The sequence below is a fragment of the Chionomys nivalis genome, chromosome 18 (genome assembly GCF_950005125.1).
Source record: "Chionomys nivalis chromosome 18, mChiNiv1.1, whole genome shotgun sequence".
Taxonomy (NCBI): domain Eukaryota; kingdom Metazoa; phylum Chordata; class Mammalia; order Rodentia; family Cricetidae; genus Chionomys; species Chionomys nivalis.
This window is the reverse complement of record NC_080103.1, coordinates 34,743,377-34,762,769: the sequence shown is the minus strand read 5'-3', so window position 1 is coordinate 34,762,769 and position 19,393 is coordinate 34,743,377. Positions and strand designations below refer to the sequence as shown.

Here is a 19,393-nt window from a genome sequence, read left to right as displayed (position 1 = left end):
ACAAAATGAGTTACAAGGAACCCAGGAATTAGCCCATGTGTTGGGCTTTCCTCTGTTTCCTTCTGAAGTACTTTTTGTTTGTCTCAAGACAGGCTTTCTCTGTGTAATAGCCCTACTTGTCCTGGAACTAGCTCTTGTAGACCAGGCTGGCCTTGAACTCACAGAGATCTACCTGCCTCTGCCTCCGCCTCCCAAGTGCTGGGATTAAAGGTGTGTGTTACCTGACCTAAAGTACTTATTTTGATCTCATATTATAATTTGCATAGAGGGAATTATGAATTGTAAAAACCCTTGACCAGCTTGTTCTTTTTTTATAATTTACCTGTTATTAAAAGCTATTTCATTTACAATGGACACAAACCAAAACACATCCAGGTTCTGTAGTATGAGACAGTCCTCAAAGATTTGTACTCTGGTCACATTTTGTTTTACAGAAAGACCGTTGCACACATTTGTTTGGCCTAGCACTGTAGTGATAATATAACACTGACAAAACCTAAACCTATCTTTCTTCCTTTTGTCTCTTTTAGTGAAGTCAATTTAGAAAAAAATTCACAATTTCATGCTTTGTCCTTTAATTGCCCAGTATGGCCTTTCACTCTAACGGGTAAACATTTTCAATCTTAACCCTCTTGAAATTATTTTAGCGTATGCTAGAGAACGCTGTACTTTGTTTTCACTAGTGTTCAAGAAAATTATCTCCAAATACAAACCAAATTACACTAAAAATCACAAAACAGGTATACAAACTTATCAACTGACCTAACGTGTGATACTTAAGAAATGGGTGTTGGTGCTGGCAGGCCAGTGGACAAACGACAACTGTGGTCAGGAGTCCTAGTGCCTGTTTAGTAGAGCAAGTATGTATCACTGACAGTAAGACATGCCCGTGAGCATCCCTGTCTAAACTTGCAGTTTGTAAATACCTGTCCATCAGTGGAGAGAAGGCTGGTGCTGCTCGTGGAGATATGGAGATGTCCGCAGACATGTGGATATTATTTAATTCAGGATCTACCATTATGCAAGTAGTATTTAAGGGCTGCTCTCTTGAAATTGCTTAAGGTAGGCTTTTTTTTTTTGTGCGCGTGCACACGCGCCAAGCTATTTGGCGGTCAGAGAGCCAAGCCTTCACAAGCCAGCCGGTTAGCGTTGCCGTAAAAAAAGCCCACACGCATACCTCGAGTTTTAAAAACCAAGGGCTGACAGATAGATAGTTGGTTAACGGGAACAGGGACGAAAACTTTCCTTACGCTCTGTAAAAACCTGATCTCCCAGGCAAGAGTTAAGACTTGAGGAGCCAGGCAGAAAACGGCGAACCGCCCTCCGACCACCTCAGCATCCTCATTGGGCCTCGTCATGTGACGTCATATCACCGGCGTCCTGGAGGCGGGACTTCCTCCCTGGGTCCAGCCAGTTTCTGCAGCGCCGGAAGTCCCTGCTGAGGGACTTACGAGTCTTCCCGTCAGAAGCTGTGCGAGACCCCGTGTTTCCTGGTTCGGGAGGAGGGCTTGTGTTTCCGCGAGCGCCGGGTCGGTCGGGGCGGTGAGGAGCAGGAGCTGGGGCATGGACAGCCGCCTGCAGGAGATCCGGGAGCGGCAGAAGTTACGGAGGCAGCTCCTCGCTCAGCAGGTGTGCGGCCGAGTGGGGTGGGAGGGCGGCTCAGTGCGCGTGCGCGGCCGCCTGTGTTTCCCGCCTGCCCTGGTCTGTGCACGGTGCACGGTCTTCTGCCAGGGTCAAGGTCCTTTGTCCCGAGACTTTGATTCCCTCGTCTCCCCACGTTTTTAGCTCCGGCAGGCGCAGTGCCCGTCGGAGTCGTCATGGAGAAGACCAGCCAGTGGCCCCTCTTGGGCTTCGCGGCCCCGTGGGTGGTGGGGATAGACGTGGTGATTGTTGACGAGGGCCGGTGGCTCGTTAGCCTCTGCGTTTCTCTCCACCGCTTCCGCGGTGTTTCATGTCTTGCCTTTCTTCCACTTCAGCCTCACTTTTTTTTTCTAAAGAGTTATTTTTATCTCAAAGTAAGGGTCTTTGTGTGGGTACAAGTGCCCACCGAGGTGACAGAGGGTCGGATCTGCCTGGACCTGGAGTTATGGGTGACTGTGAGCCTCCTGGTGTAGGTGCTGGGACTTGAACTCAGGTCCTTTGGAAGAGCAGTGCACGCTCTTGGTCGCTGAGCTATCTCCAGCCCAACTTCACATTCTTGAGATTGTTTTTGTTTATTTTTCGAGACGGCGTTTCTCTGTAGCTTTGGAGCCTGTCCTGGAACTAGCTTTTGTAGACCAAGCTGGCGTCGAACTCACAGAGATCCGCCTGCCTCTGCCTCCCGAGTGCTGGGATTAAAGGCGTGCGCCACCACCGCCCCGCTGAGGTTGATTTTGAAGGAAGTTTGTATTTTCATGAGCTCATGTCCAGAGACTCATTGGAAGCAAACAGAGTAAAATTTAGACTCTGCCCGAAAACACAATCTCCCGGAGACCAGTGTTTGAATCCTTACTTTGTAGGTATTAGAAATAGGAGGGAAGTGTTATAGTTAACTTAGCCAAACAAGGAATGGGTTTCCAAGATTCTTGCTTCCCCCGACCACTCCTCACTAGAGAATTAGCTGAGATTTGTCTCTCCAAAATTAACTTCCAAACTTTTCGCTTTCATTGAAGCTTGTGGATGAGTGTGTAAGTGCTTGCCAATTAGTACCAGACTACACGTTCAGAGGGTGCATATTACACGTTGTTTTTCCTGCAATCTGAGGCCTTTTTCATTGCACCGTACAGACCAATATAAGTGGAGGGAAATGTGCGACGCTTTAATGAGGCAGCTTGCTAAATCCATCACTGTATTGGTTCCTCAGAGAACTCGCAGAAGAAAAGGCTTGTATTCTGAAATGTGAGTTACAAATAGAGAGAAATTAATCACAGGGCGGAAATTAGAATACATTCCAACTGTAGAAAGCAGATGTTCTGGCCTCTGCCAAAAAGAATTAGAGATTTTATGAAGGATTTCAAATTGATGAGCATTTCATATAGTGGAAGAGATTTTTCATTGGAGAAATGAGGGCAGGCATATGAAGTGGTAGATTAAGCGAATATTTTGTTGTTTAAAGTCAAAGATGCTAATTTGCAGCATTGATGTTTTTGTATGCCTTTTTTCTCTGGAGCTAAAGGGACCACTAAATGCAGACTTTCTCATATGTCCTTATCCTTAATACCAAAGAGTTCCTCATGCTATTCTATGTCCTTGGTCTGACTTGGAAAGTTTTCCTGAATTGGTTCTCTTCAGCTTAGCCTTTGTTTACAGAATTTCCCCCATGGCCATCCAAGTTGACATTGCCATTTTTAAGCTATTAGTAAATTTTATTTAAAACTTTGCCTTAATAAAACTGAATAAATTTTTGTGAAAGCATGGGATAGTTTATGAATCAGTCCTTATGAAGTGCTTTGCCTTCTTTTGGTTATTGCTATTACTGCTAAATTTTGTTTTATTCACAATTGACTAATCATCTTAACTTCAAATATGACCAAATATGTAAAATATTTTCCAGCTGACAAAGTCTTTCTTAGTTAAAATGATCTTCTAGTTCACTTAGTTTGTTTTGTGAACTTATTGGTAGTGTTATGAGAGGTGCTGCTTTTATAAAATATTTGATATGTTAAAGTTAGCAACACATTTTGCAGTATATGAATGGTGCATCATGATCTAACATTGGGTTTTTGCTTCCTAGTTGGGAGCTGAAAGTGCAGATAGCATTGGTGCTGTGTTAAATAGCAAAGATGAGCAGAGGGAAATTGCTGAAACAAGAGAAACTTGCAGGTATGTGGAGCAGCTGCTTTTTTAGTGACATGTTTATGGTGTGAAAGGATTTTTTTTTATTGTGACTTATTCATGGGGGTTATTTGGGGTGGGGAGAGTGAGACACAGTTATGGTGTGTACCCCATCTTGACCTTGAAGCACTTCTGCCTGAACATCGTGAACCAGAATCACTTCATGAGGGTTTTTTTTTTTTAATGAACAATTAATTGTGGGTATGAATGTGTTGTTAGGAAAATTGTGAAAATGGAGATTTTGGAAACAGGTTTTTGTTTGTTTGGTTGGTTTTTGAGACCGGGTTCCTCTGTGTAGCTTTGGAGCCTGTCCTAGCAATAGCTCTGTAGACCAGGCTGGCCTCAAACTCACAGAGATCTGCCTGTCTCTGCCTCCCGAATGCTAAGATTAAAAGTGTGCGCCACCACCCAATGGAAACAGTTTTTAATATCAGTTTGAAATTATGAAATATTTACTTTCTAAAAACATTAAGTTCCCATTTATAAAGTAGGTTTAAGTGAAATTTTACACTAATAATTAGCTTATATACCATAAGTAATGTTAAATTATAAATCATAATTTTTATGAAATTATAAAAATATGATTAAAAGTGGTATTTATTTGATAATTTAAAAAACATTTTATAATTTTTAAAATTTTAGTTTATCAATTGTATAATTTTTGCTTACAGAAGATAATATAAAATATACATAAGCTAGTATGAAGGATACATAATTTAAAAGTTTCTTTTCAGAATACAGTTTTTATAGTAGCTTATTTTTTCATTTGGTTGTCTTCTTATAAAAATCAACTACAAATTATTGCCCCTGACTTTTCAGCAATAGTTTATAAGCTGAATAAATGTATATTTAACGAGGAAACATTTAGCTTTGTTTTTATAACTTGTTAGGTCTATAAGCAGATCCATATGCATCTTTTGTATTTTCTTGTGTGAAAGTCGCAGTTTACTTTTCAGGGCTTCCTATGATACAGCTGCTCCAAATTCAAAACGGAAGTGTCTGGATGAAGGAGACATAGATGAAGACAAAGTGGAAGAGTATAAGGCAAGTGGGAAATAAGATGGTTTTATGCATAGTTGAGAAAGAAATCCTTCTAATAGAGTCATCTCATTTGGAATGCTTAATTTTAAGATGTGCTAAAATCCTTATGAGTAACATTTATATTTTTAGTTGAAGACTTGTATCAGTTTGCTCATTTTATGTAAAAGTATGTGACTTATATACGATTATGTATATAAAACACTATATAGTTATTGGTAAGTACTGGCAATAATACTCTTTCAGAACAGCAAAGAGATAAATCTATCATAAACTTTAGGTGATAGAAATGCAGCAGATTTTGAGGGACTGCAGTCAGTTTTGAGTGACATTCCATATTCACAGCACAAGATAGTATAATTAAAGTATTTTCACAACTCATGGGCTTATGACCATTTCCAAAAGAACCCAAGCTAAACCTTACTTCTTTTGATTTAATATAATTCTTTATTAATTTTTGAGAATTTCATGAAGGTATACAGTGTATTTTGATCACATTAACCTTTAATTATTTTGCATCCATTCCACTTCCCACTCCTCCATCCCCCTCCCAACTATATAGCCACATTTAAAACCCAGAGTCTAGTTTGTGCTGCCCATAGACAGATGGGTGTGTAGCTATTCACTGGATCATGGTTAACCTACCAGGACCCATACCCCTAAAGAAAGGAGTCTTTCCCCTAAGCAGCACTCAACTCTTAATAGCTCCTTAGCTAGGGATGGGGACTCATCAACGCCTTCCAAGATGGAATGTTGACTAACTTGATCCGAGCTGCTGCAAGGTCATGAGTACAGCAGACACTGATTCATCTAGGTCCTCCACAGCCTCTGGCTCTTAGAATCTTTCTATTCCTTTTCCCCTTTTCTACTCTATTACCTGAGCCTTGGGGGCAGAGTGTAATATAATATGGATGTCCATTTATGCTGAGTATCCCACAGAGACTTGATACTTTGACCAGTTGAGTCTGTATTAACCATTATCCATTGCATAAAGAAACCTCTCTAATGAATAGTGAGAGCTACATTAATCTGTAAGTGTAGAACTAACCTATTTAGAGGGCAGTTTGGTTTTTTTGGTTTTTCGAGACAGGGTTTCTCTGTGGTTTTGGAGCCTGTCCTGGAACTAGCTCTTGTAGACCAGGCTGGTCTCGAACTCACAGAGATCCGCCTGCCTCTGCCTCCCAAGTGCTGGGATTAAAGGCGTGCACCACCACTGCCCGGCTTAGAGGGCAGTTTGATCCTGGGGCTCTCCAGACATTAAGTTAGGGTTAGAGTTACAGTATCAGGTTTGCATTTCCTGTGGTGGAGTGTACCTTAATTTCCATCAGAAATTGGTTGGTTACACTCATAACATTGATGCCATGATGGCACCATATACATACCTTGCCAGGCCAGTTGTTACTTTATCGTGAGGTTCACAGCGGGACAAAGCTGATGGCGAGTTTTCTTTCCCAGCAGTCTACACAGCATTTTCCAGCCTTATAAAACTTAGCAGCAGGGAAGAAGCTGTGTGGTTAGTACCACTTGGTTTCTCCATGTCTTGTGACTTGAGTATGTGTACCCTTAGCGATGGCACCTACCATCAGGTTCTGGTGGGTGACCAAGAACAATGGCAGTCTATTTTGGAGGGCCTTTTTGACACCTTTGTCTCAAGAGAAGGTATCCCACAGTGGTACTGGGAATTTTATTTGGCAGCCCATAGCTTCTAGAGGGCACATTATCCTCTGTGTAGGGTAACTTGAATTAGCTCCTTTTTCTATGTGTCAGTGTATTTATAAATCTTATAAAATAGATTTCCTTATGACTTTTTCAAACAACCTTAGTGCTAGCTAATTGGCCACACACACTCACATACATATACAGTCCCCTCTCAACCCCCTACACAGCAAAACCTGTGCACCTTCACTCGTGTATACATTCCAACACACAGGCACGCATACCTACACATGATTAAAAATAATAAAAACAGGGCTAAAGAGATGGCTCAGTGGTTAAGAGCACTTGCTGCTCTTGCAGAGGACCTAGATTCAGTTCCCAACACCCACGTGGTGGTTACAACCATCTGTAACTCCAGTTCCAGAGGATATGAGGCCCTCTTCTGACCTCCGAGGACAAAACATGTGTCCATAAAATAAATCAGCAAAAAATTTTTTAAGAAAAGTAAATCTAAAGACTTTAATGCAATGCTAGGATAAATATATCTGAAGCAAATAAATCACACTGAACCTTAAAATGCAATAATTAAATATAGGGCTGAAGAGATGGCTCAGTGGTTAAGAGCATTGCCTGTTCTTCCAAAGGTCCTGAGTTCAATTCCCAGCAACCATATGGTGGCCCATAACCATCTGTAATGAGGTCTGGCCTGCAGGCATACACACAGACAGAATATTGTATATATAATAAATAAATAATAAAAAGAATTACAGTTACAATATTTATATCTACTTTATTTTTAAAAAATAATTAAATATAGACCATATATAGGCATGCCTCTGCCTCCTAAGTGCTGGTATTAAAGGAGTATGCTACCACACCCAGCTAAGTGTATATATTGTAAATGTTTTCTTAATTTTCCCTTTTCAAGGATGAACTAGAATTGCAACAGGAGGAAGAAAATTTGCCATATGAAGAAGAGATTTACAAAGATTCCAGTACCTTTCTTAAGGTAAAATAAAGAATTTTTCAGTCTTAAAGCCATTTACAGTTAAGCTCTGTCCCTGAAAAGACCTAGCTTGCCTTGGAATGTTTTTAGTTTTTGAGATCTCAGTGTTAAAATAAAGATCTTAAATTACTCATGAAGTATTCTTCTGATATATATATATATATATATATATATATATATATATATATATATATATATATATGTTTAGTTGTGATAATGGTGTATTCATACCAATAACTGTTGATAAATAATGTTTTTAGTTGTGTTTTCAAATATTAGTGTTTTTTTCATTCTGGCATAATTTGTACAGCTTCATAATAAAAACACAAAGTTAGTGTATCTGCCATTGGAGTGCATACTGTGTATTTAATTTTGACCATTTCTTTAGGGAACGCAGAGCTTAAATCCTCATAATGATTACTGCCAGCATTTTGTAGACACTGGACATAGACCTCAGAATTTCATCAGGGATGTAGGTATGTCAAATTTATTTGGACTGTTGTGCTGTAAAGTATTGCTACATGCATGTGATTTATGCATTTTGTAGATTATTTCTAACAGAAGTTTTTTTCAGACTTTACGTCCTACTTCGGATCTCAAGGCTTCAGTTCTACCTTCCTCTCCTTTAAGCAATGCTATGTCTCTAAATTTTTTATGTAATTTGTATACCTTATAACTAATCCATTGGAATGATATAATTCAGTGTTCTTAGTGCATACAGAATCTTCTTGGCAACCATCACAGCAATCTGTAATAGAACATTTGTTTCTCTAAGGAAGCTCTGTACCCATTAGCAGTGGGACTACATTCCTTCCTGTAACCTGCCACTCGGGTTTAACCACTAATCTACTTTTTTCTTTGTAAGTTTGGCTTGTTATTTTCAATATTTCATATAATTAAACTTATGCAACATGGGGCCTTTTGTGATTGGCTTTTTTGACTTAGCATAGTGTTTTCGAAGGTTAGTAGTGCTGTAGCATATACCACTACATCTTTTTATTCCCCAATAATAGTCCATGTGATCAGTAAATGTTACATATACATAGGTTTTATTTATTCACTTAGTTTGCAGTAGATTATTATAGTATTCACGTAAAAAGTATTGTGCGGCATGCACTCATTTTTCTTTGACAAACACCTAGGAGTGAAATTGATGGGTCACATAATTCTTTTAATATTTTTAAGTGTATTTTGTGTTTGACTTTTTGAGGTATTACCCCCAAAGTTTTTCAAACCTGCCATGCCACTTCACATTCTTTACATTCTTCGTTACTGTCTGGGTTTTTTATTATAGCCATTCTAGTGGGTGTTGAATGTGCCATTGTGGATTTCTGTTTTGTTTGCTTTTGTTGTTTGCTGTTTTGATTTTTGGGTTTTTTGGTAAATTTTAATTTATTTTCTGTATATGAGTGTTTTGCCTGCATTTATGCCTCTCTATCTCTTGCATGCCTGGTGCCTTTGGAGGCCAGAAGGAGGGCTTCAGGTCCCCTGAACTGGAGTTACATTTCGTTGTAGTTTTGAGCCACTGTGTGGGTGCTAGCTCCTATAATCTTTCCACTCCCTCTTGCTTGATTTTTCCCTGAGCCTCAGGTGTAAGGGTTGTGCTGTGGATATCAGTTGGAGTTGGCCACCCATCGTTCCCTGTTCTCTGCCTTTTGGATCTAGTCTCCATTTGTTGCTTTAAATAGTTTCTTTAATGTGGGGGTGAGAGTCACTCTGACCTGTGGGCATCAAGATAAGTTTACAATACAGTCAGAAAGTATACTAGCCTAGGAGATGACAGCAGTAGGTTCTCAGGCCTGTGACCTCCAGTCACAGAGTTGACCAGGGTTACTGTGCTAGACTGTTGGTCACCCCAAAATGAAAGTGCCACTGTGGTACGACAGGATATTTCACTAGGCCAGTCATTGTTGTGGTCATAGGCTTTAAAGCTAGGTAGGACTACCATTTGTCCTCTCCCTCGGCAGCTTGAATAGCACCTTCCAGTGCTACCAGAGCAATCCTCGGGGAGGAGGCTTCCAGGTCAGGCCCAGCTCGATTCCTTCAAGTCCTGTGTCCAGAGTATGTGGGGCCAGCCGGGTCTTAACTTAAAGTTTAGAGTAGGGTGCTGTTTTGTGCGTCTTTGTTTGTTTAAAATGGAATCATTGTGTAGCCTAAGACAACCTAAACATTCTGTCTCCCAAGTGAGCATCCTTTTCCTTAGCCTCTGAGTAGCAGTGATCACAAGTCTCTGCCATCAGGCCCTCATTCTGCTGTGGTTTTATTTATAGTTTCTTGGAGACTAATGGTAACCTTAGCATTCCATAGGCATATTGACCCACTTAAATATCTTTTAAGGAATTGTCAAATATTTTACTTATACATTTTTTACCTTTGCCTTATTGAATTAATAATTCTTTGTATTTTGGGGCTGGAGAGATGGCTCAGCGGTTAAGAGCATTGCCTGCTCTTCCAAAGGTCCTGAGTTCAATTCCCAGCAACCACATGGTGGCTCACAACCATCTGTAAAGAGGTCTGGCGCCCTCTTCTGGTTTCCAGGCATACACACAGACAGAATATTGTATATATAATAAATAAATAAATATTTAAAAAAATTCTTTGTATTTCTATATATACACACATGATTTATAAGTATTTTCTCTCATTCTGCTAGTTGTCTTTTTAGTTTCTTGATAGTATCCTTGTAGTATCAAATTTAAATGTGATATAATTAAATTCTGTTAGCTGTAAGTTATGATTCGTCACTCCTGAAGAATTAATTTAGATGTGATTTTTATGTATTTTTTTTCTCAGTAGGGCTTGAACTCAGGGCCTTATATATGGTAAGCAAGTTTTATTTTATCATTTTGAGACAGGATCTGTGTAGGTTACTGGACTGACTGAACTTGATATGAGGCCCTGCCAAGCCTCCAATTTGTGGTGTTTTTGTTTCAGCCTATTCAGTGGCTGAGATTATAGAACTATACCAACACTCCACACTCTGATTTTAATATTATTGTAAGTAGAATTTAGGGAGAGCATTAAAAAGTTACAATCAGCCGGGCGGTGGTGGCGCACGCCTTTAATCCCAGCACTCGGGAGGCAGAGGCAGGCGGATCTCTGTGAGTTCGAGACCAGCCTGGTCTACAGAGCTAGTTCCAGGATAGGCTCCAAAACCACAGAGAAACCCTGTCTCAAAACAAAACAAAACAAAACAAAAAGTTACAATCAATTGTATACTCATATTTGAATATAGACTCATCTCTTAAGATACTTGATTTGCCAAGATAAAGAAATATATGTATCTCACTGTTACAAATTGAGAAGAGTTTGTTGTGTTGATATATTTTGAGTCAATTGGAGATTTGAATTAAAACTAAGAACTAAAATACCTTATGTTGAGGCAGCAAAACAAACAAACAAACCCAGTGGATATTTTTTTATGGTATAGAAGATACCTAATTTTCCCAAGATCTTAATGCCAAGAAACAAGGAAGAAGGCTGATTATAAATCTTCATGCACCAAGCAAGACACCTTAACCTTAAATCTGTTCATCAAATCATCCAGGAAGACAGGTTTCAGATTGCTTCAGGTTCTACCTTCTGTTTTTAAGATAAGGGGATGATTTATTCAAACCTGACAGCAGAACAATTTTCAAACTTTTTTATTTGAAATGTGACCCAAATCACTGACTGATGGAGCTTTACAAGCATTTTCACTTTTATTCTTCATGTTAAAGACTGTTTTACTTAGGTGTATGTATTTGTGTGTGGGTATGTTCGTGTGAGTACATGTGTCCCCAAAGGCTGGAAGAGGGTGTCAGATACCCTGGACCTGGACTTAGAGGCAGTTGTGAGCCATCTGATGTGGATGCTGAGAACCAAACTTGGGTCTTCTGCTCTTACTGCTGATCCATCTCTCCTGCCCCCAAACTTTTAGTTTAAGTTAAGATGTCTATGTAATTTATTTTCTTATCAGTGTTTCTTATGTATGGAAAACAATTTATTTCAATAATGAATTGCTAGTTTTAATTTAAAGTGATGGTCAAGGAAGACTCATGACTTTTGTATTCAACAGTGGTAATTTCAGTTGAACTGAAATTTAGGTTTACTAATTTTTTCTTCCTTAGGTTTAGCTGACAGATTTGAAGAATACCCTAAACTTAGGGAACTCATCAGACTAAAGGATGAGTTAATAGCTAAATCAAATACTCCTCCTATGTAAGTAATTTATTGCTTTTTCTTTCTTACTCTGATTTACAGTATTAGTATGTTTATTCTGTAACCTAGTCTTATTTTTAGTAAAATATATTATTTTGAAACGCTAGTGCTTCTTGTTTAATTCTCTAGGTAATTTGGGAGACTTGTGAATTCTGCCTTAGAGTTTCCATCTGTAAGGTGGAAATGCCTTGCTAGGGCTGGTAACATTTGAGACTGTCTTAAAAAGCCTGACTCATGATGCTTTGCCGTATATTCTTGCTTCTGAGTTGGGAATCACTGTATTACTCTCTACTCAGTAGAGCTTGTTGGGGGCAAGTTTGGTTCTCTACCTGTTGTCGCCTGAATGACAGGAAGAGATGGCGACGACTTCACTATAGCCTGTGATTTTTTTTTTTCAATCTAAGCATTAAAAGCCCAAGCCCTTAAAAATAAAAGAAAAAAAAATCCTATATTTAAAGTATTTTGAATTGGGGTGTGAGATGGCTCCATGAGTAAAGGTGCTTGTTGTCCAGTGATGCATGCCTGATGACCTGAAGGAGAGAACCTACTGCATGAGGTTTCCCTCTGACCACGACATGAACACATGGCCTGCCCCTCCGCAGTAATAATCAATAAAACGTTATCGTCAAAAGTATATTGAACTTAAAATATTTATATACTGTGTAAAAATAACTTTATTAAAGGCTAATAGTAATTTTCATTAATGTGACAACACTATTAGTATAAACATATTAATGAACAAGTTCATAAAAGGAAATCATATAATTATGTCCATATATAGACACTCCTAAAGGAGGACTTTGAAAATTAGATGTCAGTTTTCTAACCTAATTAAATAATGATATGCTAGTGTAAATAATAATAATATATAAAAATCAAAATAGATTAGAGATCACGTGTGAGTGTAGATTTCAGTGTAAAAATCAATGAAGACCATATTCTTGATATACATGGAGAGTAATATGCTTTTGACTTTGTTGTAAATATATCCATGTCCTAAGAAAGATGTTGATTGATGATATAAAGTCTGCAATAAAACAAAAGACCTGCTGAAGCTATTTAGTAATTATCTCATGGTTATCTTGTAAATAATGTTTAGCAATAATTATCCAATAATATTGGGTAAGGAATTTCTTTCATTACCCCTGGAGATATTTCAAAAGCTTTTCCCCCTCTGTTAGGTACTTACAAGCAGACATAGAAGCCTTTGACATCAGAGAATTGACACCCAAATTTGATGTCATTCTTCTGGAGCCTCCTTTGGAAGAATACTATAGAGAGACCGGCATCACTGCGAATGAGAAGTGCTGGACGTGGGATGACGTACGGTGAAACTTGATATGACGTACTGACCTTTCAGATAAATACCTGCTATTTGATCAGAGAGTGGAGTTATGAGTACACTGCACTGTGGCTTCTTAGTCTTCTGTTTGACAGGCATTGCGGTTTTCAAGGTTTTAGTGACGTTAGTGAGATTGTCTGATTAGCACGTGAGCTGGACTAGAGTGCAGTGTGAACACAGGGAAGGCAAGAGACTTTCATTACTTACCTGTAAGAAGATTCCTGCAGATACCTGGGCACAAGGGGGCCTTGTACTTCAAACACCCAAGCTGTCTGCGGCTCAAGCATATGCCACCACACCCAACTTTGCATTCTTTTAACCTCTGTTTCTTTTATAACCTCTGTATCAAAATTCCATCATTCTATAATTGCATTTTTCTGTCAACTCTTTCTCTTGAACACATATGCAAATAAGTATATGTATCTTTTTGCACTTGTGTGGTGCTCATATATGGAATAACAAAGCAGCAGCATATCTAAGTAACATCTGTCGAGATCCCAATAAGTCTCAATAGTTATTCTTTGGATTTATGATAAGTGGGAAACTTTGTGCTCTATTATTTTGGTTCCTTCTAGATTATGAAGTTAGAAATCGATGAGATTGCAGCCCCTCGGTCGTTTATATTCCTGTGGTGCGGTTCCGGGGAAGGACTGGACCTTGGGAGAGTAGTAAGTTGCTGTTTGTTGTCTTGTCCTCGGTTCCGTTTCAGGTGGCCTCTTACGTTCATTAGGGGGAAAATAATGTTTTCTAGGCTACAAGATTCATGTTCTTTGTCTTTGGTTTCTGAACTAGTTTAAAAATACTGAGAATTAAAAATGTAAGGGCCTTTATTTTGAGATATATCACGTTATGGAATTAAAAATGTAAGGACCTTTATTTTGAGATATATCACGTTATATTTAGTCAGTGACAAGAAAAGTAACTAATTCAATGTTTGAAAGACATTAACATGTATTATGTCTTTGCTGCTTCTTCTGTCTGCACTAGCTCAGAATTGTTGTGATGCTCTGAAATTCGGCATCCCTCTAGAAAATTTTTAAAGATTTAATTTTGAAATTATTTCTAGTGTTTACGAAAGTGGGGTTACAGAAGATGTGAAGACATTTGTTGGATTAAAACCAATAAGAACAATCCTGGGAAGACGAAGACTCTAGATCCAAAGGCGGTTTTTCAGAGAACAAAGGTATTCCTTTTTTACTTGTTTTTTTCTCATTCTCTCAGACTTTTCTAAATTACTATATATTATGAAACTAATGTCAGTGGTAAGGCTCTTCTTATGCTTGTAAAGTAGAATGAACATTACAACTTAAAAGTGTCTCCTTCATGATCTTGGACCAGTGTGCTGGAAAGTGGGTTCCTGTATATTGTAAGCTGATATGATTCCAATTAAGGTGTATGCTCTGATAGAGAAGTAGTTCTTCTCTAAGCTCAGGAAGAAGAAATGACTGTAGGTAGCGTCATGTTTGTCTAATCTTACCTTTTCCTGTACAAGAACCCTGAGACTTCTGCTGCAGATGACTCTGTCTTGCTAGTGTAAGCTGTAAGCTTCTGCATATTACACTTTGGAAGCCACCGGAGGGAGCACCTGTCTTACTAAGTCTTCCTTGAACTAGATCATGTACATGACAGGATTTAGAACATCTCCAGTTGGTGAACTATGGAATTGCTGAGAGGGAGGTGTGCCTGGAAGCAGCCTGGGATTCAGTTCCATCATCCCCATGCTGCTTCTTTAATGCTCATGCTACCTTACAAGCATAAGAAGAGCCTTACCACTGACATTAGTTTCATATGTGTCCTCCTGTCTGGCTAGTTGAGCTGTGCATCCTTGTATAATAAACATGCTGTAGTAAGTGAAGCACTTTTCTTAATTCCATGAGCCACCCAGGCAAACGTTTGAACCCAGAAGGATCATTGCAACCTCTAATTTATATTTATATTTTTAATTCATATAATTGGTCAGAAGCATATGACTTTGGATTCATACCTAAAGTTGGAGTGCCATCTTTGGGTCATATGCCTTTAACCATTGGGGTCTGTACCACTGAGGTAGGTTGTGTCATAATTGAGTTGACATGGAGCTACAGTGGGGAAAGTGGAGAACTACATGGTTTGGGAAACCGCAGCAAACCTGTGCTGGAAGTGAAGTAGGACTCTGAAGTTTTTTTTTTTTGGTTTTGTTTTTTTTTTGGTTTTTTTGTTGTTTTTTTTTTTTTTTTTTTTTGGTTTTTCGAGACAGGGTTTCTCTGTGGCTTTGGAGCCTGTCCTGGAACTAGCTATGTAGACCAGGCTGGTCTCGAACTCACAGAGATCCACCTGCCTTTGCCTCCCGAGTGCTGGGATTAAAGGCGTGCGCCACCATCGCCCGGCGGACTCTGAAGTTTTGAGAGAATATAGGAATGGGGAGAAAGGTTTTTCCCATTTACTTGACAGTTGCCTGACGGCCAAGGACTAGGCTTTCCTGTCATGATTTTTATCATAAAACTATATGTAGAAATGAACTTTGTTTCAGAATTGATTGGGGACATTGAAAACACTCAATGCCATGACATATGATTGTTGGTAACTAGAGTTATTTGCACTGCTCTGTTATAGGAACATTGCCTCATGGGGATCAAAGGAACCGTGAAGCGAAGCACGGATGGGGACTTCATTCATGCTAATGTTGACATTGACTTAATTATCACAGAAGAACCTGAAATTGGCAATATAGAAAAACCTGTAGAGATTTTTCATATAATAGAGCATTTTTGTCTTGGAAGAAGACGTCTTCATCTATTTGGAAGAGATAGTACTATCAGGCCAGGTAAGACCTCAGTTTTGAAAAAGATAGTTTTATCGTTCTTTGAGATGCAGTTTTAAGATAATAGGACATAGTGTTGTGTAAAATAAAAGTCTTACATGTTGATTCCTCTTCTCTATACATCATATGTGAGCATCTTTATCTTAACAAGACTGAGAAGTCAGAGATTTCCCTTATACTCCCTGCCCCCTACACATGCATTGCCTCGCACATTGTCAGTATTCCTTCCATAACTATACAAAGTCCATAATTTATAGTAGGTGGTGGTGGTAGTGTGTATTAACCACTGTAATATTACACTGAGAACTTCTACTGCCTAAAAACAGTCTTTGGTGTTCCACTTAGTTTTTTTGAAAGCATGTATTATACACATTTTTGGGTTACAGCAATGTTTCTGTCCATGTGTATATTAAGGTCAGGATAATTGTAGTATATATCACCTCAGTTTTGTTTTGTTTTGTTTTATTGGGAACATTTGAAGTCTTCTATGCTCTTTTAGTTATCACTAATAGTTAAACTACACATTACTATGCAATGGTTATGTACGCTTTACTGTCGGTTCTGTGTGCTTTCCATCCCTCACTCTTACCTGGCCTTTTGTAACCACTGTTCTAGTCTCTGCATCTTTTAGATGCCCGTTTGTCTTTACCAATGAGTGAGAATATGTGGTATTTGTTCTTTGCCTGAATTATTCCACTTAACATAATGCTCTCCTGTTCCATTACACTCAGTCACGGAGTTTGATTCTTTTTGTATATGTGGCAGTCACTTTATCCATTCATCCATCACTTCCATAGCCTGCTTGTGTGAACGGTGCTACAGTAAACAAAAGGACTTTCTGGTTTTAGTTCCTTTAGATATGTACCCCACGAGTGGGAGCTTTGGGTCATTCTGGTGTTTAGAGAAACCTCCATACTGTGTTCCATAATAGCTCTTCTCAGGTACATTTCCATCAGTAGCATGTGGGAGATCCCCTTTCTCTGCAGCCTCTCCAGCCATAGGAATTTCTTTTCTGACTGAGGTGAAATGATACCTCATTGTGGTTTTGTTTTCTTGATTATTAATGGTAGTGTACATTTTTTCATATCCTTGGCTGTGTGTGTATCTTTCAAGAAAAGTCATTGCTCATGCAAAGATGGCATGAGGAGCAGCATTGTTGTGCTTAAATTCCTGGGACCTAAGAACTGAGGATATTTTCTTTAAGAGAAAAGCAATTTTTTTTAAGACTTAATGAGAAAGCAGGAGCCCTATTTTCAGATAAGTAGGAAAGATATATTTATGTTCTTTATTAAATCTTAACCCAACCCAAACTTGTTATATCTTAAAATATTTCTCATTAGTGGTATTCTAACAATATAGTACATGTATGGGAACAATGAGGTGATATTTCACAAAAGCTATACTCTAGGATAAGAAGGATATGCATATGACCCCTGTTACCATGTGACCATGGCTGTTGTACATTCTGTTCCAGAGGGGATGGCTGTGTGGGTACTTGAGCCATCTTTTAAGAATGTGTTGACGATTTGGACTAGCCCCTACAGGGCCAATAAAAGAGAAAGGAGATGGAAAGTCTCATCTGCCTTTCTCTTTTGTTTCAGGCTGGCTCACAGTTGGACCAACGCTTACAAACAGTAACTACAATGCAGAAACATACGCGTCCTATTTCAGTGCCCCCAATTCATACTTGACTGGATGTACAGAGGAGATCGAGAGGCTTAGACCCAAGTCGCCTCCTCCCAAATCCAAGTCTGACCGCGGTGGTGGAGCTCCCAGAGGTGGAGGAAGAGGAGGAACATCTGCTGGCCGTGGTCGAGAAAGAAATCGATCCAATTTCCGAGGAGAAAGAGGTGGCTTTAGGGGTGGTCGTGGAGGCACACACAGAGGTGGCTTTCCACCTCGGTAACTAAAGGACACTTAACAATGTCCCCTATGACTTTTGTTGTGGAGACTTCTTTAGAACTGACTCCCAGCTTGCACTTGGCTTTAGGTTCTCATGCTGTCAGAAAGATCTTAGCTACCCCACCCCACCCCAGGTCCTTGCAATGTCACAGAGACTGCAGTTGTGCTCAGGGTAGGTGAGTCACGTGCACACACCAGGACAGAGTGGAACACTCAGATACTGATGTGACTGATTCCAGCCAATACTTTGGCTTCTTGGAAATAGGTAAGCAGGGGCTTCTGCATCTCAGGATCATGACAGGAGTCAGTGCTGTGTTTCCCTTGCCATGGCTTCCACAGCAATGGGAGACTGGGAACCTGGGTAGAACACATTGGGGGCAGGTGGTGAGCCTCTTTGGGGCCTTTAATAGTTTCTTGTTGAAACACTAAAAAGATGTAGAACATTTCCCTTTTTCTTTTAAACCCTAAAACATACCTTTAAATATCATTTGAGTACTGAAGACTCAGAGACATAAAACAAATCACTTTCTTCCAGATCAGGATCTGAGGTGTGATGGAGCCCTCAGGATAGGTAAAGGAAGAGGTAGAACTTAGTAGATTTAAAAACCAAACCAAAAGCTTATCATAACAGAAATTGTGCAGCCGCAGGTGACCCATAATCATGCTTCTTAAGAAGCAAAAGGAGGCATATACCCAGATTGGAGGGCTGAGGTGTAGACTTGATCTTGAGTGGACCTTCTAAGATGATTGATGTTTCTTAACAAAGGTGAAAACAGATTTTCTGGGGGGTTGATTTAAACATTTTACAGAATAAATGCTTGGTGATGAGGAAATGACATAAATCTTTAAAGTTGCTAATCAAAAAATGTTATGTAAAAGCAATTACAAAATAACCTCAAGAATATAGCTTGGGAAATGGAACTGCTGTTGCCTTTATTAAAACAGTGGTGCGTTTGTCTCCACGGGGCTGGATGTCACTGGCAGCTGTTGCCTTTCCACACCTTAACTCATGTGTGAGTGGATTTGGATATGCCAGATGAGATAATACATTATTGTTCTTGCTAACTCCTTTTTTTATTTTGCTATAACTTTTCTAATAAAACTTTAAAACTTTGAAATTTGAGTTTGTTTTCCTTAAATACAATTACTGTTGTTACCTAATGGAAAGAGCCTGACCTAAAGTGAAACTCTTCTTTTGGATTGCATTTGAGTTCTACTTGTCAACGTTAGGCATATATGACAGCCCTATGGAACACAGTTTGAAGGACTTAGACTTTAAATGCTTAATGAATTTGACTTTCTCAACCTGCTGCTTTCTAGTACAGACAACCTTTAGATATCACAGGTGGTTAGAATGTTTGCTGTGATGGTGTTTTTAATTAAAGTAATTATAGATTATCCAAAAGCAAAATGTATGCCTGATTTGACCTGTAAGGAGAAGGTAGGGCTTAATGGTGGGTTCCTTGGCGATCTGACTAAGGAATCCCTTCCCGCCATAGATGCTCCACCAGAATCTCATGTTCTGTGTTGTGGGCATAAAAACAGTGGCAATCTGGTGTTCACTTGGCCTAGGCTCCTATCAGATGCTAACAGTTCATCTCACAAAGAGACAGTAGTTTTTTGGTTTTGTTTTTTG

General features: G+C 39.2%; 1 protein-coding gene across 1 annotated transcript; it reads left to right on the top strand.

Moving 5' to 3' along the window:
• The first annotated feature begins 1,418 nt into the window (after positions 1-1,418).
• On the top strand, positions 1,419-18,869 carry Mettl14 (methyltransferase 14, N6-adenosine-methyltransferase subunit). The gene is made up of 11 exons (XM_057794042.1): positions 1,419-1,629; positions 3,713-3,801; positions 4,770-4,857; positions 7,436-7,516; positions 7,902-7,989; positions 11,623-11,713; positions 12,895-13,036; positions 13,631-13,723; positions 14,122-14,238; positions 15,648-15,858; positions 17,457-18,869. Exons 1-11 carry the CDS (start codon positions 1,564-1,566, stop codon positions 17,759-17,761), a joined length of 1,371 nt encoding a protein of 456 aa, XP_057650025.1. The 5' UTR covers positions 1,419-1,563; the 3' UTR covers positions 17,762-18,869.
• The last annotated feature ends 524 nt before the right edge of the window (positions 18,870-19,393 follow it).

What these genes read in the sequence shown, in the direction of transcription:
- Mettl14 (XM_057794042.1), top strand. Translation starts at nt 1,564, where the DNA reads ATGGACAGCCGCCTGCAGGAGATCCGGGAGCGGCAGAAGTTACGGAGG. An exon ending in AAATCAAATACTCCTCCTAT is followed by an intron (nt 11,714 to 12,894) that starts GTAAGTAATTTA and finishes CCCCTCTGTTAG; the next exon opens with GTACTTACAAGCAGACATAG. An exon ending in AGTGCTGGACGTGGGATGAC is followed by an intron (nt 13,037 to 13,630) that starts GTACGGTGAAAC and finishes GGTTCCTTCTAG; the next exon opens with ATTATGAAGTTAGAAATCGA.